We start from the raw sequence: 24970 nt of genomic DNA, 5'->3' as shown, positions 1-24970 counted from the left end.
AAGTCTGTATAAAGTCAGAGGTCATGCAAAACAATTTCTGCTTACAAAGGACAAAACACAGTGGCCAGAACACAGCTCAGACTACTACTTTTTTTTTCTATGCACAAACAGCACCAAATTAGTACTCCCATTCAGCAGCTCCAACCAATTAAGCAAGGTATGACAACTTAATCTCCCTGACAAAATCCTCTGAGCAAAAAATAAGATTAAACAAGAACAAAGGCATGTTGTTCAGTAACTCTCAATTTTCATGTTTTGGGGGTAGTTTCTTGGGGACAAAGAACTTTCAGCTAAGGATTCTGTGAATATAGTATTACTTACAAATTAACTTCCAGTTTAAATTAAGGCAGATGAAGATGCAGCTTTTTCTGAACATAGGTAGGGCTATGCAGTGACAAACGCTTGCAACCTTAATCCAATCCTAGAAGTTTCCCTCATTTCAATTATCATTCAGAATCAACAACTCTACAAGTATGTTGTGTTGTAAGTTGCAGTAAAGCTGCAAAAAGGTTAGTCACAGACATGATTATTATACTTACATTCTTAATAAAAAGGCTGTAGCAGAATCAATACCTAACTATATTAAAAAACAGGCAAGAGCAAAAAAGACACTGTATCTCATTTCTTAAATGTATCTTAAAAATATTAACTGAAAACTAGTATCTCTCAAATTTGAAGATACATCAAATTTGACTACTAAGCATGTTCAATTCTAGTTTTGTTTTGTAAACTAGCACAAGAAACTCTTATTCATTCTCCAATTACATAATAACCATATCTAACAAGAACCAAACTCCACGTCAATACAAGATCACTGCTTAAATGCTACTAATATTTGCAAGTTGAAGAGAACTTTGCTTCTCTTCTAAGACTGTAACAATGACCATGAAATTTTTAGTAACTCATCACAAATGAGCAAGCTAAATTGAAAATATTTATTATTAGAAGCAGCAATTGCTCAATAAACTTTTACATGATAGCTTGTGAAATGATTAGGCTTAGACAAACTACTCCTTCAGTTCAGGACATACTATGACACATATATATTCATTACAGTATAGAGATGCAATAAATGTAAGGATTTTAATTTTATGCTTATTTACTCAACTGGGAATCATTTTTGAAAAGATGAGATGCTAATAGCATCCTGATAAAAAGTAGTGAAAGCCATTTATGCGACATAGTTCTTCATTAAAAAAATCAAACACTGGCCCAGGGTTAGCGCATGAGGGGGTGCAGCAAGTAAAGATTGAGCTACAGATTAATATATATATAGTGTTGTGGTTTTAATATGACTGATTCACAGCCTTAGTTTCAGGCTGGATGATTAGCCTGGCTTAATAAAGATACTGCGCAACAAAATTTTCAAGTATGTACAGCACAGTAGGTGACAATTCTTCCCCCTCCCCATTAAGTAATTTTCAAAAATATTCTTAGAATTCAACTGGTCTTTCCTGGAGTTTCCTTATTAGAGTAAACTATGGCTCTCCACAAAATCTAAGCTTATGTTTACAAACTGAAAATCTATTGCAGATTTGCCTGGTTGCCCAAGTGTCTCATTTTATTTCACTAGTTAAGTAAACACCCTCAAAAGAACTATACAGAGACTGCAATCATTAGTGTAGGCAATGTTTTGCCAGTAAGAGGTGAACTTTACTTGAATTTCAGGAGGATCATGTTATTTCTTCTATTAAATCAAGTAGAAATAGTGTTCTTTCAAAAGAAATGAGTGGATTTGAAAATGAAGTCTTTGTTCACCTGTCAGTGGCAGCTGTCTAAATGAGCAAAATTCTCAAACTAGAAGAGATCTGAACTCCCACTGATGTTAGTCAGGGGGACACCTGGCCTGAACATCATCCAGAACTTAATTACGTGAAATAAATACAACAGGAAAAAAACAGATAAAGCACACTACCTAATTTGTACAGAAGAGTTTATGCACAAACGTACATTATTTATATATGCTTTAATAAAGAAGTGTTCTTTGCTTTTTTCCCCCACACTTGGGAGTGAACAGGTATGTTTGAGTGAGCATCATTTCCTTTCCCCATTTTTGCTACTGACAGTTATGAATAATTTATAACTGTTACTCTAACAAGCTCAGAAACAAATCTATCTAGTAAAACACTTAGGAAGACTGTTGCTTTGGAGGATGTAAACCAGCATGATATTTAAGAGATCTAGGAAACCAAGGGAGAGGAAATAATCTATCTAACTGGGGTGGAGCTGTAAGTATTCCTTCTTAAAAATATTTTCAGAAAGCACGACATGCCTAAATATAGCAGATTTCTGTGATAATATGGTGAAATACAGAATGTTTCTCTTAAAAAAAAAGCTTAAGAAAAATTAATCTTAGAGGGATACTGAAATTCTTACAGCAATAGATGTAACAGGAGGGGTTTTTGAAAAGTTTAACTACGTTGAGATCTTTTCCGTGAGCAAGTGTCAATACTAGCAATTTAATACAACAACCTAGTTTGAATCTAATTAAGTCTAATAGTAACATGGTCATTACTATGGGTATTTTTTCAAATTATGTTTTCTTTTAACAAAAAGGCTGTTCTTCAGATTTCTTCGAATAAGCAGACAGATTAAAGAACACTGCTCTCAAAACCAAAATCTTCTCAAGTCCTTACGAAAAGTTAGAGTAAACCTGAAGCTCCCACTCCACTAGAACAGGTCAGAAATTATTCAAGTTTTTACTTAAAAAGTGTATTTTAGCAAATCATTTTAAGTATTAGCTGACTGCACTTTTTTTTTCTGCAGAAATTAATGTGCATTTTCACAGCTTATCTTTTCACAAGCTTTTTTCTGGTAGGCAGCTTCTCAAACAAAACTGTACAGAGCAATGACAGTGACAGTTCCGAAATATACTTCAATGCAAAAAAGCAAGCGGTAGCAAATTCAACATGCATGGTATTTGGGATTAAGAAACATATACAAGCAGGACACATTTATTTTCTCCCTCTTAATTTATCAAAGCAATTCAACATCACTCCCCTTTCAGGACCCAATAGGAGGGAACTTCCATTCTAGTAGCTGAGCTCTATAAACATGTGAAAAGAGGCATGCCTCCAAGCTCTACTCCTTCCCACAGAAACACAGCTGCATGTGGAGTTTTAATCACCTGCCCATGAGGAGGCACAGATGAGCCATTTTCATTTACACTTTGAGTAGTTATGTCAACTCTCTGGAAGTAAGAAAATGGTAAGAAGGAATTTCATGTTAGCAAATAAACTGTACCCACAAAACAAAAAACACTAGCACAACTGCCAACCTGCACTAACTTGACAGTAGGAATTTCCTGAGCCACAAAATCATACTCCTTCAACCACTGCCTCCTAAAAACAGAGAAGGTATGAACTAATCAAACACTTGCACCTAACATTTTCTAGCCAAATATATAAACACATGAAATAACGCGTCTTCATAACATACAGCATTTTCTGCATTTTTAAAAACATATCACAAATATTTTTAAAATGGCAAAATGCAATTTTACAAATTTATTTTAAATTCTTTTATATTTTCTCCCTACTAAGAAACTGTATTAGATCAGCCATGATCAGGCTTTACTATTATTATTACTGGTTTCGTTATTATTATTAAAAATATTAGAATTCCTGCAAAAAGGATCTATGACTTATTTCCATTCAATACTGGCTTATTTATGATTTAAACTGGTTTAATCTTTATATAAGCAGAAGTAACCTAGTTTATCCTGCTTCTTATCTCATTCTGTAGCCATCTTGGTCTACAAGCTCAGATCTGTTTGTTACATTCATAGCCAAAGTTAAAGCCAAGGACAAGGAATAAGAAATATGGATAGCAAGAAACTGAATACTACCGTCAAGCCCTCGTCCTATGCCCAATTAGCCTCTCTGCTTCCTCAGTGGTCATAACCATTTACAATAAAAATATCCAGACAGGTCAGCAGACTTCATATGGAGGCAAGAGAAAAAAAAAGAAACAAAAGCTGACTACAGTTTCATTTGGTTAATTGTGTAGCTTGACTTCATTATCTTTTTGAAAGTGGTCCTGTCAAAAACTGTTGACTATTTAAAGGAAAGCTTTATTTTATATGTTACGAGTTCTTTATGCCTATAGCATGACTCTTCAACAAGTTCTGCAAGACAATTTTTTTTGAGTGAAAACTTCTTTATCAGAATACAGAAGATTCTAAATGTTTTAAATCTTAGTATGCTTAAGCTAAAACCTTAACTGTAGTAAAAAAGAAGAAAAGATGTGGAAACAGAAATAACAGAATTTGATAAATTTAATGCAGCTTTTAAATGTAATCCCATGCTTTAGTGGGAGAAAAACCCCAAGGTCTATAGTTTCATCATTCTCTAAATTCACTTCACATTATCCTGTATAAGCATGATCTACAGACAACAAGTTTAAGGAGTACAGCATTTCTCTATCACAAAAAGACATACTTATCTACATAAGCTACCAGTTACTCTCCAACTTTCCCATTCACAAATTTAACTTTGAAATCAAATGTATGCTGGGATGTAGGGGAAAGGGGAGCAGGGAAGAGAAAGGCCTTATTAATCAGTCTAAAACAAGCATGTGAAACAAGCATGTCAGCCTTTCTGTAACAAGTTCTGTCAAAGAAACCAAGAAATTTAGGACATTTACATTCTGCAAGTTCTGGAAATCTAAAGCAGCAAAGCAATTCCAGGATACTCAAGACAGATACTGTTTACCTAGATGAAGCTGTGGTCAACAAACTACAACCCAATCTGGTAAATTTACAGACCAATAGAAAACATCAAAAGGCTGCATTAAAGTGGAAGTGTGCAGTCATCTTTGAATACACTCTACATTCTAAGTCTGGTATAAGTTGTACTGAACTGCAGAAAAATTTTGAACAGTTGAGATGGTGAGAAATGTCAGAGATCAGATCACCTAGATTATATTCAATCCTAAAAAGTTTAAGGTAGCTACTCCTAAAAATAAAAGTAAGAACTCATAAAGCAAGCAAGACTTAGAATTGTACCAGTGCAGCAGGGCACCTGGGAATACTGAATTCTACTGCCAATAAATCATAGTGCCACCTGATCCTACAACAGCAACTGAAAATCCTACAATGCAATATGAAACATGCTCACACGGGTTTATCACAGGAGTACTAACAAAGTTAATTATAACACCTTTCAGTCTGAAGTCCACTAATCTACAATATTTAAACTAGAAATACTAATATTACTGTTTTATCTGTCAGTGTGACCTCTGATCATCAAGTTCAACTTTCTGCATGAAACAAACCTTAGAAAGTTGTCTTTAGTCATCCAGTTTCAAAACCTCCACCCCTTCAAAAATCATCATAATAAGTCACTCCAATTCTTACCAACAACCTAAAACCATGCTAAATTTCTATTATCTGAATATTTAGATTAAGTGGATTTTGCACCTTTGCTACATTCAAGAACTTTTAAGTATGCCACTTGTTTTTCCTGTAATTATTAATCAAATAAACCCTTGCTGTTTTCTCTGTAACTATACCAAGAGCTCTTCAAATCTTTCTTAATGCACAAATTTCAGTTGAAGTCCTTTTCTTGCATCTTCTCTGAACTTTGAGAAGTTGAGCTCTTGCAACTTTATAAACAGTGAGAATCAAGACAGAGACTCTACTACAGTAGCTGACACATTAGCACTAGGAGGTAATCAGTCCTATTTGATATTCCCCTGATCATATATCCTTTCTGGCTAACAGTGCTCTCAATATTTGTATGAATGCTTTTAACTGTGTATGAATTTCATGCTTGTTTTAAGAGCCACTGCTTTGCACAGTATCTACTTTCAGTAAAAGTAAAGTCTTGCACTCTTTCCTGTAACTTTTTACACAGTGGAGTACTTTCACATGCCCCTGTAAATGAATTAGCATTTTCACTTCTGTATAACTTGGCTAGCTCTCTACTAGTGAACAGCTGTTATTATTTGCCGTTCAGTCTCACATTACTCATGGTGTATGAATGATCCTACAATTTCTTCCGTGTAGACAAAAAATATTATTACTTAGGTCCGAGAGCAAACCTACACACATTCAAGCTCATTTGATGATCACAAGGGTTATGCTTTGGGGATCTATCTGTTACCAATTTTTGATCTATAGAACATACCGTGTAAGCAATGTTGTCTCAGTTAAAGATCTCAGAATATTTTATTCAGTGGCTAGGAATCACCTATTTCATGTCTATCCAAAACAGCAGGTCATAGAAGTTAGTCAACATGTATCAGAAAATGAATGGCAAAAGTTCAGACAGAAAAAAGATCTCCTGAATATTTCTGCTGCCCCTCAGACACTGCTAATTCAGCTCTAGAAACTAACTGTTCATATTTCTGACATCCTTGCCCATGTCATGAAGCCCTATAATAGGGCATTACGTCTCTTTGGTTTCTTCGTTTTGTTTGGATATTAACATTTGGATATTAACATTTGGATATTAACATACCTCTGCTGTAGAAACAAAGTAAGTTGTATTTTAGAACTAGGGCAGAAAAAAATTATTTGACATTGACAGACTGCTCCTTTGCAACTCTTCTCATTACAGCAGTCATGCTAAGGAACAGAATTATTATCCCAAAGTGCCATGGGGCCTAACCAACAAAGGTCTTTAGGCCTCTTGTTTTCCATTCATTTCAAACAACTGCATGCTGCATACACAGAAACATTAGTCAAGGCCACAAAAGCTTACCGGACATCTCTTACCCCATCTGATAAAAACAGTGAATAATGGAGTCTCTTGTCAGTCACCTGCTCAAAAATGTACCTCCCCTTCCAGTAACTTGGAGGGCAGACTCTCCAAGCGGACAGTATTCTTGAGTACTGCTTCAGGATTCTACTTCTGATAAGTAGGCAAGTACTTAAAACACACATCCCACTTCACAAGCTTGAAAGTTGGCAGAAAAATTGGATACTGCCAAGAGGTAAAAGGAAGGATTCAAAAGTGCGTGTAGGAGAATTCCAGCCTATTTTACCATCTGGTTTTGTTTTGGGTTTCTTTTATTTTCTGCTGTTGAAGGTCTGAGAAAAAACTTCTGCAGCAGGAAAACAGGTGAATATCTGATTCAAGAGATGTCTGAATAATTTAGAAAGTGTTTAAAATTTACAGGATCAGCAATCTAATTCAGAAGCTTTCTCCAGAAAATTATGCAATTTTGTACCCTATATATTCATTACCATAGACTTTCCACTTACGACAGAAGAATGAATTTCAAAATACTGTTTCACAAAGCAACACTTCCAACAAAAATTTCAATAAATAAAAGTTTTAGCATATGATATATTTCTAAGATTACTCCCTGTGCATACAACTGCAAGCAGAAAGCTGTCATTTCAGAACAGGGATAAAATCTGGTAAACCATAATTGCTCCAGTTAGTATTTTTTTAGTAGGCAAATGTACTGAAGGGACAGATTCATGTCAAAATCTAGACATCAACACACTGTATGATTAGGCTAGTGCTTTCCCATGGAAAACCACACTATTTTAACAAAAAAAAAAAAACCAACAAAAACCCAAAACTGCACAAAATGTGTAAAGCAAGCAAAAGAAGCCCACAACTAAACAGCATTCTTTTACTATTAGCAAAATATTACTGAAATGAAGGAACAGCTAACAAACTTATATGCGTTTTCCAGGGTAGTTTTATTGTTAAAAACTGGGAAGTCTGTTAAAGGCCTTCAAGAAAGGAAACAATCTTCTAACACTGAAGTTACAGCAGGGAACACCTGAAGTCAAGTTTGAAAACAAAGTTCGGGGATCCCTTCAAAATTCAAGAGAAAACATTAAGAGGACAACAATCTTACTCAGTGTAACGAAATGCTGCTCTCTTTTCAAGCATTATATTTAAGTCCAGAAAGGATTCATTTTTACACTACAACAAACTACTGGCAAAGGATAAGCCTAGAAGCATCAGTGCTGACAACAGCCTTTCATTGCCAGTACAATTTCTTCTCTGTAATTGAGAGGTTTTTGCCTGGAAGTGCCTATGCACTTGCATAAAAACCTGACTTCATAAACAAATGTAGTTAACAGTGGAAGGTGGGTGCCATTAAATTACTATTTTCAACAGCAAAGTTATCACAGTGTCACCGCTCAGCCAAAACAGACACAGAGCTTTCTTTTACAAGTTCTGCATAGTTTCAACAGTATTTGGCTTACACAATACTTTATATAGAATAGGTAGATACAGCAAGGAAACCAAATGTAAACTGTCAATAAACTGTATTTCTTTTCTTAGAAAGCAGCCATGTCCCAGACAGTATTAAGGAAGTACCTTTAATTTGGGACCATTAGAGAATAATCACAGTAAAAGAAGCTATGTAATTTACAAACTGCCATCTTTACTATGGCCTAGCAGCAGGCAGCTCATCAGAAGAAAACAGATTTCATTGTTGCTTTTTGCTTCAGAAAAGCAACCCAAAAGTACAAATTTAATAGGCTGTATATTCCATTTCAGACGCTAGAAGCGTACGTTAAGAAAGTGTGACACTAAGTAAAAATCATTCCCTTATGACTTGCTTACATGCCAAAGACAAGCAAATTTAACAGATCTTTTATATATTGGCATTATTTTCCCACTTAAAAATCATAAGCTTACATAAAAATGTTTACCAGGTCTAGCTATTAGACTGACTTGAACCTACCATACTTACAATCCAAAAGCTAAGCTTTTGAGTTTTTAAAATACTTGAACAGATCAGCCTTAATAGGAAACCTCCAGAGGACCTATTTATAGATCTGTATTTTATATACTAAACCCCAAAACTACTAGGGGTTTAAATCCAGAAAAAAGCTTCTAAGACATAAATGCTAATGGAAGCAATTGTATTTATCTTGAACAAAAAAACACACCACCCCCCCCCCCCCAAACAAAACAAAACTAAATCACAACTAAATCCCACCTTCTTTAGAACAATCCACAGCCAACATTCAAGGAAGTCAGTCACCTCTTTTACACTTCAATGTTGGGGGGATGGTGTTCAAAGCATGTTTCATGGACAGCCTACTATCACCTGTGATCAGAGAGTTCTCTCATCCCAGGTTTGACCATACAGTTACAGTGAGGAAACTGTTTTCACAGTAATGAATAATTACTTTTACATCAACAGCAGTTAATATTAACTAAATATGTAAAATCTATTTCAGTGTCATCCTCGACCTTTCTTCCTCAACGCACTGCTATGCTTCGTTACTCTCAGACTTCCCTCTTTCCACCTACCCTGCAATTTCCTCTTTCCAATGCCTGGTGCCCAGGCAGCTTCCGCTCTCTTGTACTTGCCCTCACATCCCATTTATTTCTGATCACTGGTCAATAATGATGCTAATTTAATCATCAGTAAGCCTCTTGTCCTCTACTGCCAGGATCACTGAGACAGGAAAGAAAAGCTAGCATTCTGTTTCCAGCTGTTTGTCGTCCTTCGCTAGGAGGACTGAACTCCGTCAAGAACCAGTGGAAACAAAGCAAGCCAACACTTCATGACACATGACAGGAGGTCCCACCGCTACTCCAATAAAACTACGAACTCATGATTTAAAATATTCCATTCAGTCTCTAACAGCAGTAGGATTTTTAACCTTAGAACTGCAATACAGTCCGTAACAGTGGCCACCGACAGTATTTTTGTCAATTACAAAAAACAAGCAAAAAACGCAAAAGAAACATTCGCAAAAGTTAGTTATATTTTGAAATTTAAGTATCACAAGTTATAATCAAATTTCATTAAAGTAGCCTACATAGCACACAACCCAGAAAAAGATTCCATGGTACGTAAATTTATGTTCTCCATTTGTTATTTTAAACAATTCAGGGAGATTATGGCATGAAGCAAACATCTTTTCAAAGTCTCTTAAGCATAAATGTAGCAAAACGCTCTGTATTTTCCTCACAGTAAGAAAAACTGAGTACACCTGGCTTAACTGATTAGTTTTGCACAAAGTTCTACTTAGTTATTCCACTCCATACATTCAAGTATAAATAGCCTTTTCCCTTTTTTACCAAGGGTTGCATCTTGCAATTTTTACTCCTAAGTAATATATGTATCTCACTTAACAGCATTCCCAAAGGTACCCTACTTATCTGGCCTCTTTGGTTTTACTCCTGTATGCCAGTATCTCCTCTTTTATGCATGTAAAGAGACCTACAAGGAACATCTATGTGCTCAGTCTGCCCATCCTCTAGCATGAAAGCTCTCAAACCTTTGAACTTCCTTTTTTTCTTTAATGGAAACAGTTTTCCACATCTACCAAGGCTCTTCATAGTTCTATTCCCTATAAACAATGCTAACGTTAAGTCCCTATTTGTTACTGTTAAGGAACTTCACACTTGAGTTGGTCCCGTAAGACCCCCTAATCTCTTCAAACTCCACACTTGCCTACAGCAGCTGACCTATAAACACAAGATGCACTGAGGGGGGTTAGCTGTTCATTATGTTTTAAACACTTGAATACAGAGACAACATCCTCATGCGCAAGGACCTGAAAGCAGGAACAAAGTTACCGCAGTTTTTTGATATGGTACTCTTTGCAAACCAGGGATGTGACAAAAACTTGCAAGTACTCTTCTGTGTTTAGTCCAAGGTAAACTTGGAAGTCTCTCTCCAGAGAAACAACTGTCTCTGTACGTAGTCTCTTTCCACAGAAACTATGCAGTAAGCAACTTTGAAAAATGCTTTGTTTGCACTGCATCAGTATGGAGGGCTTAGCCATAACACGTTTTAAAACCTTAATTGAATTTCTTACCATGGACTACAGTTCTACAAACACAAAAGATTCTCCCATGTGTATTACAAAAAATAAGCTGCAACAACAAACACCTTTATACAGGCACCAAGAGTATTCAGAAGGGAAGGTTCTACAATTTTTTGAGTTATTAATTTTCAATCAATGTAATCATAGCCCTTACATTTTATAGATGTACACTTATATCTTTAAATTACATTTAGCCAGTCATCTTTACCCCAAAAAAGTGAGCCAGTCATGACTAAAGGAGTCCCAAGTATCAGCATGCTACACCAGTAATCTTCCTATTTCACTTCAGAGAAAAAAAATCACTAAGCGATATACAGAGGAGACTTTTTAAACATTGACTTGAAAAGGAAAGATGAGGTTAATTCAGCTTTGCGTTCAGTAGTAATACTGCAGATTTTTCTTCAGTTTTGTTTTGTAAGGGATGAGAGAAAAAGAGATTGCTTGTTTAAGACTTTAATGCAGTTTGGTGAAATAAATACTGGAGATTTTTCAAGAAGTTTGCTTTGTTAGGTCTAGCTAGATCACAGGACAGCACTAGCACCTTTGCAGTAGTTCCAAATCAAGCACCACTGATTTTAAACTAATGAAATGCACAACAATTACAAAAAAAAACCAAAACAACCAAACCCAAATGCTAGCTCTTTAACTCTCTCAAAAGAGTATAAAAAGAAAACAAGCCAGAAAATTACAGTAGTATCAATGCCAATTAATAACTCTTCAGTCATATTAGGACTACAGTGAAAAACAACGACAATTTTTATTTTTTTCTTTTTTTTTCCACTGTATGTCTGTAGGCGTAAAACCAAGAGAACACTGTATCAATAACAGTACTTTGGTGTAAGTCAGTAGACAGAAAACACAGTATATTATGATGTCTTCTGCATACTAGCAATAAGGAAATGTCTACCAAACTCCGTATTTCTCCTATATTCTAACACCTACCTTCAATTGCCAGAAAGATTCAGTGAATCAAAGACAATGCAGATATCCTTCTCCTCATGGCTGCTTAGCTTTGGTTTACTACATAAAATACACAGGACTTGATGCAGCTTTAGTTGTTTTGAATATATGTTTTAAAAGCTGAAACTGGGGCCCAAACTAACCTTACCACCACCACACACACAAAATCACTTTCCATTAAAAATTGCAAATGTTCATCTTTCAAAAATTAGTAATCTTCCTCAGACTGTTGAAGACTGCTTCCTTCTCCCAGTCTATTAACGTATGATGTGCAAAGGACCACTTTTGGATCAGAATAAATGAAATTTTCCACTGTGTTAACAGTCTGAGGAAGAAAGTACAGTGGCACAGTGCTCCTTTCACTTACAAACCACATAATTCATATTCCTTTATTGTAATTGTACATATCCATGCTTCAGGTCATTCCCCAACTATTGCATCCAGCTGGGCTCAGTGAGAACTTCAGAATGTCTTTCCTATCTTAAAAACGATTCCAGTACACAAATAAGCAAATACTCTCCCGACTGTAGCAAAACTAAGCAGAATTGCAAGAGTATATAGGACAAGCATCTTTAGACTTACGAACAGGAAATGACAGGACACCTGTGTGTCCTGAAAAGTAGCACAGAATAGCAGCCTACTAGCCTTGCACACACATTTAATTCTAAGATTACTATACTTTCAAGTATGATCAGATATCATAGCAAGGTTTGGGTTGAAAGGAACCTGTAATAACATCTAGTTCCAACCCCCTTGCCATGGGCAGGGACATGGTCCACTAGACCACATCCAATCTGGCCCTGAACACTTCCAGGGATGGGGCACCCACAGCTTCCTTGGGCAACTTGTTCCAGGGTCACAGCCCATTACAAGTAAAAAACTTGTTTCTTCTATCTAATCTCAATTTACCCTCTGTCAGTTTAAAGCCATTACCCCTTGTCCTATCACTACATATAATGAAAATCAGTGTACCAATAAAAGATGCATGTTTTCATAGTCCACCTACACAATTATATGACATTATCAGTGGTCTACAGAGCCTCTGTATTAATCCAAAGAAGGAAAAACAAACAGGAATTGTAAGAACACTTCAATCCCATAAACACATTTGCAGTTTGGAACTAGTATTTCCTAAACCATACTTACAGATATTCTAGCTATTATAACAAGTGAAAAACTGTGTTGCCATAAATGTATCTGTAGATTAAAGCTGTTAACTTTATAGAGAAGAAGCACTGATTTAAAGCTTTAAGTTCTCCCCTTGCACACTTAATTTTAAAATTCTATATGAAAACCAAATACAGTATTTATAAAATGGCAAACATGCTTCAAATTCAGTCAGTAACTGGAATTTTCTAAACTGCAACTGTTACCACTTTTTATTAAATGTAAAACCCCCCACTTTCCTTTCTCTAGGAAGCGGGGATAGAAAATAACATCAATTAAAAAACACTGATGATATTACTACTCTATATAATATCCTGTAAAAACACAAGAGACTGCCTTGACTGCAAACACTCCTGCCAAGAAAGGCTCTAGTAAGTGCTACCTTTGATTACTGTCTTCTGATTGCCGAGTTCTACAAAACAACTAAATATGAAGAAACTATTTTTCATTTCTTATGAGGGTCTATAAAGCATGTAACTACACAGTATAACACCACAATATAGTTATTAAAAAATGCTCTAAACCAGCCAATATTTATTGTTAGTGAAAAATACAGAATACTAATTCAGGTTATTAAATGTTGCAGTATGCCTAAATTCAGACATATCATTCAAAAAAATAAGGAGAGAAAAGTTTATTTAGTCTTTGTGGTTATAAGTGAAACTACTGTATCTGTAAAAATAAAAAAAAAATAGGTATTACAATGCCTAATATTTCCAATAAAATCTGAACTTCGGTTGCACTGAGCCTTCCAAGAATGTTACAAGGCAGATACAGCAAAACACTCTCATCACCTAAGTGATAATGGCTAAATTTTATTATTTATGAGAAATCAGTAATTGGTTAAATAAAGGTTTATTAAAGATAACTCACCACCATCCCTCTCTCTAACTCTGTGAGTATGCACACTTTTTGCTTTACTGTGCCCTGTGCTGTCACCATATTTGTTTTCAGGGCTGTCAGAGCGCCGCAACATTTTATTTGGTGGTGAAGGGTCTGTGGTGTCTCGCATCTTGTCATGACGGTGATCACCACCACTGGGGTGACTCTTGGATGAGTATTTAAGAGCCTGTAATAGATCACAAGAGAATAGACATTTACATTAGATAAGAGGTTACAAAGCTGATGTTAAAATGTCATTTCTAAATTTTAGATCTTTCCAAAACCCTGTTTAAAGTTAACTTTCATTTTCTATTTAAAAAAATCAGCATTAGTTTTTTAGTAATTTTAATTACCTCCATTAAAGCAACAAGTTCTGTAATTAGAACTCAAACCATTTTTTCCCACTATTACATTCTACATAAACACTTGCCATTAAGAAAAAAGTTACTTCTCAGCTTTTCACTGCTGGACTACAGACTTTCAGAATACATGGGCCACAGCACTTCTGCAGTTCTGGGAGAAGCACAAGTCTCTACCTGCTATCAAGAATACAAACAGAAAGCTGCACTGCATCAGTGAAAATTTTGAGTATGTTCTCTATACTGTAGTCAAGGCCATTCGGTTTAACTACTACCATGAACTTCAGTGACATTTTCTTCAGTCCTAGCAACCCTGTAGCAGATGTAACAGAAAAAAAAATAGAATTCTGGGGGCACACAACATGTAAAGTGACAATTCATTCTGAAGTATTTACCAAAATTACACGTTTTGCCTCATTTTAACTAGCTTGATTTTTGCAGTGTGAGTTTCTGAGAGGCAAGTGTTTACATTTGCACAAACCGTCACTGTCAGCTGCCTTGGACTGTCAGATTACACTTCACAGTAGTAGGAATAAAGCAAAATGTAATAAAACAGTTCAATTCTGTGCCCTGAGGAAAGCAATATCATAGTATACGGCATTCCTCACATTCACACTCTGAGACCTGCTGGATTTTTTTTCAGTAGACACAGCAGAGAAGTACAGTAGTCATCTCACAGGAACTGAGGTTATTGTCAGTAATTTAAGGATTTGACAGATTCTGAACATACCTAGCAGCTGGCAACTTCAGAAATTAAGCCTTACTAGCAAGCCCAGTTATTCAGGATCTAAAACCGTGCCCTGCTCAGGTTACAACGCACAGCAGCAGTTTTGGGGAGAAAAAAGGACTTGGGGAAGGGGGATGGGGGAAGAACAAGATGCCTTTTGTTTTTGAAAGGAAAACACTCACCTCCCCCTGGATCTCCACTCCACTGCAAGTGACCCCGGCTCGCTCTCCCGCCCCTCGTACCGTACCCTCTCCTACTCCTAGGCCCAAGCTCTACACCGGTCGCACTAGGCCTCTCCTCCTCGCCCCGGCGCCGCAGGCTTCAGAAAAGCGCCGGAGCCCCGTTCCTTCCGCGCGCTGCTGCCACCGCCCCCCGCTTTTGCTCCCCCCGGGCTCGAAACGGCGTCGAGGGACGGGACCGAGGCGTCTGTGGCACCGCGGCCTGCAGCGGCGGCCTAAGCCTCCGCTGGAGTAGCTCCCCCCCCCTTCTCCTCCCCTGCTCCTCCTCCTGGGCCTAGCGGCCGGCGCTTGAGGTACCTGGTAGGGCTGCGAGTCCCCCCTGCGGTCGTGACAGCTAAAGAGAAAGCGAGAGAAAGAGACGTTAGCGAACAACCGTTACCGGCCGCCAGGAAAGGGGGCCCAAACATGGCGGAGGGGAGGGGGGAGACCCCGCGGGGCCAGGGGCCAGAGAAGGAGGAAGAAGGGATTTACCCATCACTGAGTCTCTGCTGTTTCCTCGCATACATTACCATCAATGCCCGGCCTGTGTGTGTGAGTGTGAGGGGACCAGGAGGGGACGGCCGCGGCCGGGCCACAGGCGCCGAGGGGGGAGGAGGGGGACGCAGCGCTCCGCCTCGCCGCCGACCGGGGGCAGGGAAGGGGGAAGGGAGGGAGGGGGCGGCTCAGGCAGCTCGGCTGGGAGCAGCGCTCACGGGCCCATCTCCTCCGCGCACAACAAGAGGGGAGACGCCAGCAACTCGGCCCCGCGCGCGCTGAGACACTCCGGGAGCACGGACTCCAACGCCGCCGTCGTCTCCACCACCGGTGCCGCTGCTGCCGCCGCGGCTGCCTCCTCCCCCCGCTGCGCCCGCCGCCGCCGCCGCTGCTGCTCCTCCAACTACATCCGGGAAACTCGGGCGACGCCGCGCTCGGTTAACGTCGGCTCTTTTCGGCTCTTTCCGACACGCTCCGTCCCCTCTGTCCCCTTTGCTCTCGGGCGACTCTGCCTTCGGAAAACATCGGCTACCTCCGCCGAGCCCAACGCCCTTCAATCTCTCCGTTCGGCAAACATCGTCTCGTTCCGTAACTCTCCTCCCTCCCTCCTCCTCCTCCCCCCGGGCGGCCCGCCTCGTCGTCCTCTCCCGAACACTACCTGTCTTCGGAAAACATCGGTTATTTCCGTAGAGATGTTTTCACGCTCCCGTCAGGGTGGCGCTCTATTCGGAAACGCTCGGGTATTTCCGTGACCCCTCACCCAGCGCCTCCGAGGCACTGCCGGTCGGAGCAGCCGTTGGCCGGGCGCGCCCGGCTGATTGGCTGAAGGAGCCTGGGGTCGCGCTGTCGGCAGGGCCGTGCCTCGCCGCCCGCCGCTTTCCTGCACGGGCTGGCCAAGAGGGAGGAGGGCTACTTTGGGCGAGCCAGCTTTCTCGGTGGGAGCCAGCAGGGCGGGAACGCCAGGCAGGTGGGGGCAATAGGGAGAATTGCGAGAGAAGCAGCGAGGGCGGGGAGAGCGGCGTCCGGGTGTGAGATAAGAACGTGGAACGTCTCCTCTTACCTACCTCATCCTCCCTTTCCGCCCAGGCGGTTGATGTATAGGCAGGAACCATTTTGTGTACTGCTCGTCTTCTGCGAGGAAGCGCTTAGCGGTGAGGAGGTTGTTAAAATGTCCCTGGGGTGGTGGCCGGGCGGATCAGGCCCAGCCGCCAGGCCCCTGTGGCGCTGGCGCCGTCTTCTCCAGATCCGTAATGGCGGGGCCCTGTTCCCGGACCTTGCGGAATCGTCGTCGGGCTGCCGCAGCTCTCTGAGGGAGCGAGACGCCGGCGGTAGAGTGGTTCGGGCCCAGGCGCGGGAGGGAGCGGGGGAACGGTGGGTGAGGGGCGCTAAGAGCTGCCTCCGGTGAGCAGGCAGCTCGTACGTGCCTCGGGGCGCGGGAAACTGCCGTTTCGGTGCTCGTGAGGAGGCACCAGCGGCAGATCGGTGTGGTCCGGGTGGCCCCGGCTCTTTTGAGGCAAGCGGTGGCTGGCTCTCAGTGTGCGAGGAAGATCCCCTTCATCAGAGGTCATGGGGATGGTGGCGGTGGCTGCTGAGGCGTCTTTGGGGAAAGGGTCGTTTAGTTATCTCTGACTAAATCTTTGAAGTATGAGGTATCATTCTGTTCAGAATGGTATTAAGGTTTGACAAAACAGAAGTATTTTGATATTGCCGTTAAGGTATCATAGGAGAGACCAGCTTTCGGTAAAGGTGTAGATACCCCATTTTGTCTGGTCCCCTTCCTGGAAGACATACGTGGCATGTTAACCTCCATCTGTGATAGCGTAGCATTGTTCATGGTAACTGTCTTACAGAATTTTTCTTCTTTTTATTTGTTGTGTGGTTTTTGGTTTGGCTTTTTAGAGTGCAGAAAGCTGTTGCAGAGCGGGGACTTCGGGGAGCAGTGGAAGAGTTTTGGGAGGATGACTCAGCAGGGAGCTGTTCTTCAGGGTTACAATAATGAGCTAGTGAAATGCATTGAAGACTTGTGTATGCAAAAAGAAGAACTGAACAAACAAATCCAGCAAGCGGAAGAGGAAAAAAATAGACTCCAGCATGAAATCCAGATCCTGAGTGAACAGCTGGAGTGTGTATGTGAAAACCTGGCCCAAAAGGTAGCTTCACGGAATGAGCTTGATGCAATTCTTGCTGAAACTGAAGCTGCTTACATGAAGATTTTGGATAGTTCTAGAACTTTACTCAATGTCCTGAAGAAAGAGGTGGGAAGCTTAAAGCATACACCGGAAGTGAAAACCAATGTAACATGAAACAGTCAAAAGTTTGGACTCCACAGTGCTAGAACTCTGCTAGGTGAGAAATGTGGTTAGCCACAGAACTTTACATCAACAGTATAAACAGAGAGGGATTTTTCTTCCAACCTTTCTGTATGTTTTGTTACTGTTTTTAAATGCGTTAGAAAATAGATGAAATAAAGTTGCCTTTTTGCTGTTAAAAAAGACCAATTATTTAAACACTACAAATCTTTAGTGCAAATAGGTAGTTGAGGCAGATGTGATACTATTGATTTTGATATGTCAGTTTTGAGGCTGTTCTGAAGAAAAGGGAAAAGTACCATTTTTTTTTTTAATTGGTCATTTTTGGATGGCTGCCAGTGAATTCCCATTTGCTTGAAAACTGATGGGTGCAAGTAGATCAGGTACCTTCCTCTAGGGGTTTGGAGTTTGGTCTGATGCATGCATTAAGATAAGTTCTGTTTGCAATCATCTCTTAATTACCTGGATTAATGGAAGGGTAAGGTGAGAAAACATGATTAATGCAAGGTATGGAGGCTGAACATATTAAGACTGTATATGGTTCCTGCATCTTCTAAAGCTGTGTTCAAAAGCCTTTAGAAAGGAGGCACACTGTAGTGAAAGACAGGGTTTGCTCCGTCATGCGGGAGACAGCAATGCAGGCAGCCACACCATGTAAACTCCAATTAACTAATCTACTTATGGGTAAGGAAAAGGTGACTGTCTTTAAATAGTGCCTATAAGTCCTGAAGAAAATGCTGGGGTTCAGTCAAAATAGTAAGAGGCAACACTCAAGAAGATAATCTTCACTAAAAACAAATAATAGAACTTATGGAAACCTGATTTTTAATGGCCTTTAGCTGTATACTGATCTGTCAAATGTACTAAGATTGTGGAGAATAGTGAATAACCTGGAATGGTGAGAAATAAAAATGAAATTATATTAGAAATAGTTTGCAGCTGTCAGACACTTACAGATGAGGTTAAAATAGAACCTAGTTTAGAGATTAGGGAGGAGCAACAGCATGGCAGAAATTTCAGTATAATCCTGTTTTCTATTTCTGGTAGTTACTAAACCTCTCTGTGTTTGTATGTGTGTACATACATGTGTATTTTGTCCTGCTTATTCATGTTGCAGTCAAATCTTCATTCTATACCAAGGAACTAAATTGAAAGAAGTGCAATTAACCTCCTTCCTTGATAACTGTGTCTCTCAGGTGCAAGTACAAGGGGTATGTAGATATGAATAGTTTCAGTAATATCTTTTCACCAACAGTATGGAGCAAATTTTATGTTCTTCCAGTTGCATGCTACATCAGGGATTAGTGTGAATGAGTTAATCAGCAATTTACTTGCATGGTGTTTCCGCTGGCTTTCCTTGAGTAATGCTGAGGTGATAAATAATCTCAGAAGTTCTGCTGTTGTTGTAGCACTACAGTATTCAGGACCACCTTGTCTATATTGAAATGAAACACAAAAATGTTGATATTTTTTAGTAGCAAAGAAGTGATTTATTGGACTGGATGTTTCTTGACATACTCTCTTCCCTTAGCCTGATAGTAGTAACTAATTTACATCGAAAAAGTAAAACTCAGGAAAAGGCATTAACTAAAGAGCAGGGACTTTTTTTTTAAGGAATTATGTATATATAACTGCTGCTTCTTATTATCTGGAAGGGAACTTGAAAATGTCTATGTGGAAAAAAGATGTAGGAAGCTCATTTAGAAGACTCATTTATACAGAACAGCACAGTTAATGTCTTATTAATCTCAGACAATAATTACAGGTTTGTTTGCCTTTAGAATATTTGTAGATTAGGAATAATGCCTCTTCTTGTTGGTTTAGGCTGTTAAAAGTAGAGTTTTAAGAGAAGCCTTGTAAGTTTTTAAGGAAATCTACTTTGTGATCAATATTACATCTAAGTGTAGCTAGTACAATGTTAAAACTGAAATACTGAAGATGGATTGTTTTGGGTTTTTTTCTTACATTACAAAACTAAGGGAAAAAAATGTAACTGTTAGCTTTACACAAACCAGGGCCTTCCAACTTTCAAATAAAAAGTTGGAATGCTGTTAGAATTCCATTTAGTGATGCCCATTTGTAAAATTTCTGTTTAAATTGAGATCACAAGTGGAGAGCAATAATATCAAATGTCTGAGGTTTCCCTATTTGTAGAACTCCCAAGTGTGGCAGCTATTGTGCTGTAAGTGCACCTGCAGAGTTGTTACTCTTATCATTCTATTTTGTATTAACCTGAATGAACTTACTGTGTCTTTTTATTGAGGTGGTAAACCTTTTTCAGGTAGTATAAGTCTTGTCATAAATAGCTTTTCTTAAGCAGCTTCAGTTTGTTTAGAATAGAACACATGCAAACTAAATTAATACACAATATTGTTAGAACAGAAATGCTAATTTGCAGATTACAGCAGCTCCATAGGGCTAGCCTGCAAGGGAAAGTTTGCCTGAAATAAGTCGTATGATAAAGTATCATACTTACTCCCGACTTATTTTTTTATATTGATTTTATATGGCACTCTGTGTTAGATCAAGAAATTTATTTGGGTGCTTGAACTCTGGGAGCCTTAATGACAGAAGTTCAGGTTACCTAACTGTAGTGCCTGATCTAAAGTGCTGTGTTGCGTGTCTTGTAGCTTGTCTGGTATGTGAGGAGACAGTTCTTGAAACTCTGACCTGTGCTTGATTCTAAGCTCTAGTGAAATGTATCTAGAGCACTGGATTCAAATTCCTGAATTTGTATAGTGATGCCTCCACTTTGTTTCCAAATAACAACACATAACTGGAGGAGAGATGGTTATTACCAGCTTCTATAGCAATACTTGTTAAATACGTACGTACCTAGCACGTACAACTCTGGTGATCAACAGATTTTTCAAAACATCCAAGTGTTGACTCTTGCCAAATAAACTAAGTTTGTTACCTATGACAGTTTGGTGGTTACCAAAGAAACTGCTTATGGGTGGTATGTTGAAGTAATTTTCTGTATAGAGGTGATTATACAAACCACAAGGTGAAATCCCATGTATAAGCAGTTGCTCACAATCTGTAACTGTCTCTGCAGAGGCAGTTAGCCTTCAGTTCAGTACAGGTACCTCCCGCACGCAGTTTCTGCTAATCACCTTTACAGGAATGGAGGTGAGTGGAGTAGGGTGGGACCTAATTTCTGGGGTGGAGACTAAAGAGAAGTATGGGTATGGCATCTTGGTTTGGGAAGACGAGCATTAAGGGATGTGAGCTATGGTTCCAGCTACCAAATAAATGAAATTTTAGAAATAACCTGAGGTTCACCTAAAGTGTGAACTTTTACCTCTCCTTTACATCCATTGACAAGTAAGCTACAGAGGCAACCTACGTTTTGCTTCCTCTGTCTGCTTTTTTTTGCTTCTTCCTGGCCGCACAAACTCGCATGCTCAGATGTGCTGTGGCTGGTTCCAGCCAGAGGGTGTGGAATCTGAGCCTCCTGTTTGCTGGGTAAGTGTAATGCCAGGTTCACACAGAACACATTACTAGTGTTTCTTATCCTGGTAGATCTCCTGTGAAGCGTAATTGGTGAATGACCTGGGCCTTACAAAGTATCTTAAGTTTTGTCAGTGTATTAGATGCACCCCATGTGAGATTTTAGAAGTTTGGAAGCCTTGAAGGTTTTAGGCAGAAGGGCAGGAATTTGTTGGTAAATGCAAAAGATGTGTTTCCTTGGACTAGGAAGCCTTCAGACTAGGAACACCAGACATCTTCAAACAGCCAAAGAACTGTCCATTCAGACAATGAAGCAGGCTGTAATCTAAATCCAGATGATTGGGTCTTGGATTGCAATTTCAGAATTGAGTATCAGTTCCATCTAGTTCTTGTGGTATCACTGTGTCTCACTCCAAATGGATTAAGTGGATTAAGATAAATTGGAACAAGGTACTCTTAATTCTGAAACAAGAACATCCAGAGGATTGTTAGCAGGAGGATCCAATGTCTACAGTTAATTCATTGTGTAGAGTCCTGCACAAAAGACCAGTATCTCTTACTCCTTGGATGATTTTGCTTGTTAAGAGAAATTGGAGTTAGTAGGTGTAGTTCGTGGCAGTTGGTAAAATTATCCTTAACTTGGAGATGCAGCCTGTGGCGATTGCTAAAATTACCTTTGAGTAGATCCTCGGCTTTTGGGGTTTTATGCAAGAAGTAAATAAAACAGTTCATCTAGGGTTTTTCCTCTTCCCCACCCCTTTTCCTTTACAATAGTGAACAGAGAAGTATCAATAGATGCTTTAATATTGATTTGTTTGTGTAGGTTGTTATTTTAACGGATAGATAGACAAGCTTTCCTAAAATCAGAGTGTTCATTTAGCTTTGGTTTTGATGGATGTATGTGTTTTTTAAAATAGATACTTGTATCTTTTTATATTTTTTTTTTCCTCTGGAGGAAGGACAGTTTAGCTTTTGGGTTAGTTTGATTGCTTTGTCAGTGTCTGTTGTGTAACAGGGGAGATAGGGTGTGCGTCCGGCACAGTATCTGCTTCTCCAGCAACTGTTCAAAGACTTTTTTGAACTGGGAATATTTTGAGGGTTTTTTGGTTTTTGCCCCTTAACTGCTTTATAAATATCTTTGATTTCAGTTGCCCCAGAGTGGTCCTTGACTGTTGTCTTCCTCAGTTGGTTTTCAGATGAAGTTTCATTCAATATCTAGCTGTGAAAGCTAGATGTGTGCAGGTTACAACTTACTTGCATGTTAGCTGTAAATAAAACATGACGGAGAGGTTCAGACGTGCAGAAAACAGAGCTATATATTATTTGGTCACTCATAGCTTTATCTTACAAGATCTGTGTGAAAGTAGTTCAGTGTTGTAGTGTAATTTTACAGTAGCATGATGTTAGAAGAAGTGGGGCTAATAAAACACTTGTAGTCTTTTCAAAAGTAGATTTGCAAGATCTGGTGGGGTAGAACAATCAGAATTTTATTATTTTGTCTATTTGTGCATGACCTGACTATCAATACGCTGCAGTAACCACTACGGTAAGTTAGTAAGTTTTAGTAAAACCTTGGATATCTTAGCAGTGGCATTAAAAATAACATCAGATCTTTGCATTTTGATTGCAGCAAGCCTGTTCCTTGTTACATCATTGAAAGCTGGTAATATTTTAAAGTATACTTAATTTGAACATCGTAAATGGGAAAATATTACGCTTGGAATAGGGTTCATATGCATTGGTGGAAAATAGGCACATATAGACACAGATCATGTTCAGGGAAAGGCTTTTGAGAAAAGTCATACTGCACTCTGGAGGTAGGATTGATCGTGATTCCACTTCCTGTGATGAGAGCTTCAGTTTTGCTTGCACCTTACTTAAGGCATATGAAGTTATGTAGGATGACTTCTCTCTTTTCTTACCACCACTTGTGTTTTATAGAATATGGGTACTTGGCTCTGAGGGTTTTATAGCAGTGCTGAGTTTTCTCATTATTTTTTTAGAGGTAGACACACAGCTTCCTGCAGTGGCCAGCCTAATTCAAGGTGACAGAAGCGCTAGGAAGAGACTATAAAACAAAGTAAGAGCCTGAACAATTTTTAACACTTAAACATTTTTAAAAGTATGATATTGAATATACTGGTCATGGAGCATTTTAAAGTTAAATCTTCATAGGTGTTATTTTTTGAGTTTCATATGCATAGGTTCTCGTGCTCCAGTGAGAGCTCTTGAGGTTTTTCCATTTATATGTGGTTTATTGAGAACACTTTAAAAAAATTATTTCCATCATAGTCCATGACAGATCTGTAACTTACCCTTTTTTTTTTTTTAAGCCACTTCATATAGTTGATTTAGTTGAGCGTAGTAAAAAAAAAAAAGTAAATGTTTTCAAATCTCCCTATTTGTGTTCAGAATCATATGAAATTATTATTTGTAGTAGTATTTTTGTTGTTACAGGGTTATTAACAAGTCAGTTCAGCTTAGAGACCCATTCTGATTGGGCTTGTCTTTATTCGAGGCAGAACTCTTTATATTCTGAAGCTTTAATTTTTTTAAAGCCTCTTTTTTTCTTGTACAGTAAAAACACTTTGAGTTGAAAATCAGCATGACAGACTCCTGTGATGAGTTTTTTCAATATAGTTAGTATTCAGGGCTGAATCATATTCTGTCAGGTGTTTGGAAGCAAAAACTAGCAATAATTCTTCATATGCTTATGCAGTTGTTCAGTAACAAATCGTGCTAGAAATTTGTGCTGCTTGCTGTGCAACAGTAAGCGTGTTTGCTTGCTTTATTTGCTTCATGAACCCAAGGTCTTTCCTCAACAACTGCTGCTAGCAAAAAGATAATTGGTATTTCATCCCTTGGGGTGTGGGGCAAAAGAGGAGCTGCTGTTCTAGTAGACTGCCCATCTGTGGTGAGAGAGGAGCATCTTTGTTAGCTGGGCTCGTGGTAGTGTTGTGAGATTCAAACCAAGGGTTATAATGGTCATAGTTCACTGTTGCACTGAAGCAAGCTGAAAAGAAGAAAACCCTCTCCATGGTGTAAGTCACGAGGAATGTGATAACCTGACTGGAACCAGGTTATTTTAAAGTACAGGAGCTCAGGTATATCCAGAAGCAGTGTAACTGCTGCAATGCTGGGCTCAGCAAGGGTTAATTTGCCTGGCCAAAAGCAGTCAACCACATGGACACACTTGTGAAATTTTGCGCACTCAGGAGTCACTGAACTTGCTAGAAAAGCGTAACCTGTTTCTGTTCTTGAAACTCAAGGTTCTGTCTTTTAGTGGCATGCAGCATTAGATATGACTCCAAGAAGGGTATTTATTTAAAATCCTGTTCCTTTTAGGGCTTTTCTGTGAAGCCTAGCTATTTTTGCTTCAGATTCATGTTGTTCAACTTCAGAAATCCATGGCCAAGGGGAAAAAGAGAGAGGCCCAAGTTCCACTGAAGCCCTTAAGTGGTTTGTATTCACTGTGTAGTACACAAAGTTCCTGCTTAGAAGCTGTCTAATCCTTTAGTCAAGTTGCAAGTCTTGTGGTGCCCGTTAGTAGTTTAAATGGTTTGCAACAAGTGTTGCTTGTTCAATTTGGAATGTACTTTGTTTTTTGTTTGTTTTTTAATGAAGTATTTCATTGAGGC

The 24970-nt window shown here is 39.1% G+C and overlaps 2 protein-coding genes across 9 annotated transcripts in view; one reads left to right on the top strand and one right to left on the bottom strand.

Moving 5' to 3' along the window:
• The window catches only part of WAC (WW domain containing adaptor with coiled-coil), a 58235-nt gene extending 41874 nt beyond the window's left edge, over nt 1-16361 (bottom strand). The window contains exons 1-3 of one of the 5 annotated variants that reach the window (XM_057432795.1): nt 16229-16361; nt 15394-15430; nt 13763-13958 (exon numbers count right to left, since the gene is read on the bottom strand). In XM_057432795.1, the coding sequence (XP_057288778.1) occupies nt 13763-13958; nt 15394-15430; nt 16229-16245 (250 nt within the window). In that variant the 5' untranslated portion in view covers nt 16246-16361. Of the gene's footprint in view, nt 1-8916; nt 9034-13762; nt 13959-15039; nt 15115-15393; nt 15431-15567; nt 16195-16228 lie in introns of those variants that run through there. The other 4 variants (XM_057432798.1, XM_057432794.1, XM_057432799.1 and 1 more) reach the window with 4 other exon arrangements.
• Nucleotides 16362-16451: 90 nt separating this feature from the next.
• LOC130611733 (microtubule nucleation factor SSNA1-like) lies at nt 16452-19240 on the top strand. 4 transcript variants are annotated; one of them, XM_057432791.1, is made up of 3 exons: nt 16605-16721; nt 17470-17916; nt 18997-19240. In XM_057432791.1, exons 1-2 carry the CDS (start codon nt 16664-16666, stop codon nt 17871-17873), a joined length of 462 nt encoding a protein of 153 aa, XP_057288774.1. In that variant the 5' UTR covers nt 16605-16663; the 3' UTR covers nt 17874-17916; nt 18997-19240. The 4 variants fall into 4 exon arrangements, with proteins under 4 accessions (XP_057288775.1, XP_057288774.1, XP_057288773.1 ...); XM_057432792.1 differs by lacking the exons at nt 16605-16721; nt 18997-19240 and adding an exon at nt 16452-16537 and having other exon boundaries at nt 17470-18062; XM_057432790.1 differs by lacking the exon at nt 18997-19240 and having other exon boundaries at nt 17470-18062.
• Nucleotides 19241-24970: the final 5730 nt, after the last annotated feature.

The sequence above is a fragment of the Pezoporus wallicus genome, unplaced genomic scaffold (genome assembly GCF_028554395.1).
Source record: "Pezoporus wallicus isolate ANWC-B61680 ecotype Strahan unplaced genomic scaffold, APGP_CSIRO_Pwel_v1 scaffold_2584, whole genome shotgun sequence".
NCBI classification, from domain to species: Eukaryota; Metazoa; Chordata; class Aves; order Psittaciformes; family Psittacidae; genus Pezoporus; species Pezoporus wallicus.
The sequence above is the reverse complement of the archived record's forward strand: the minus strand, read 5'-3'. Positions and strand labels throughout refer to the sequence as shown.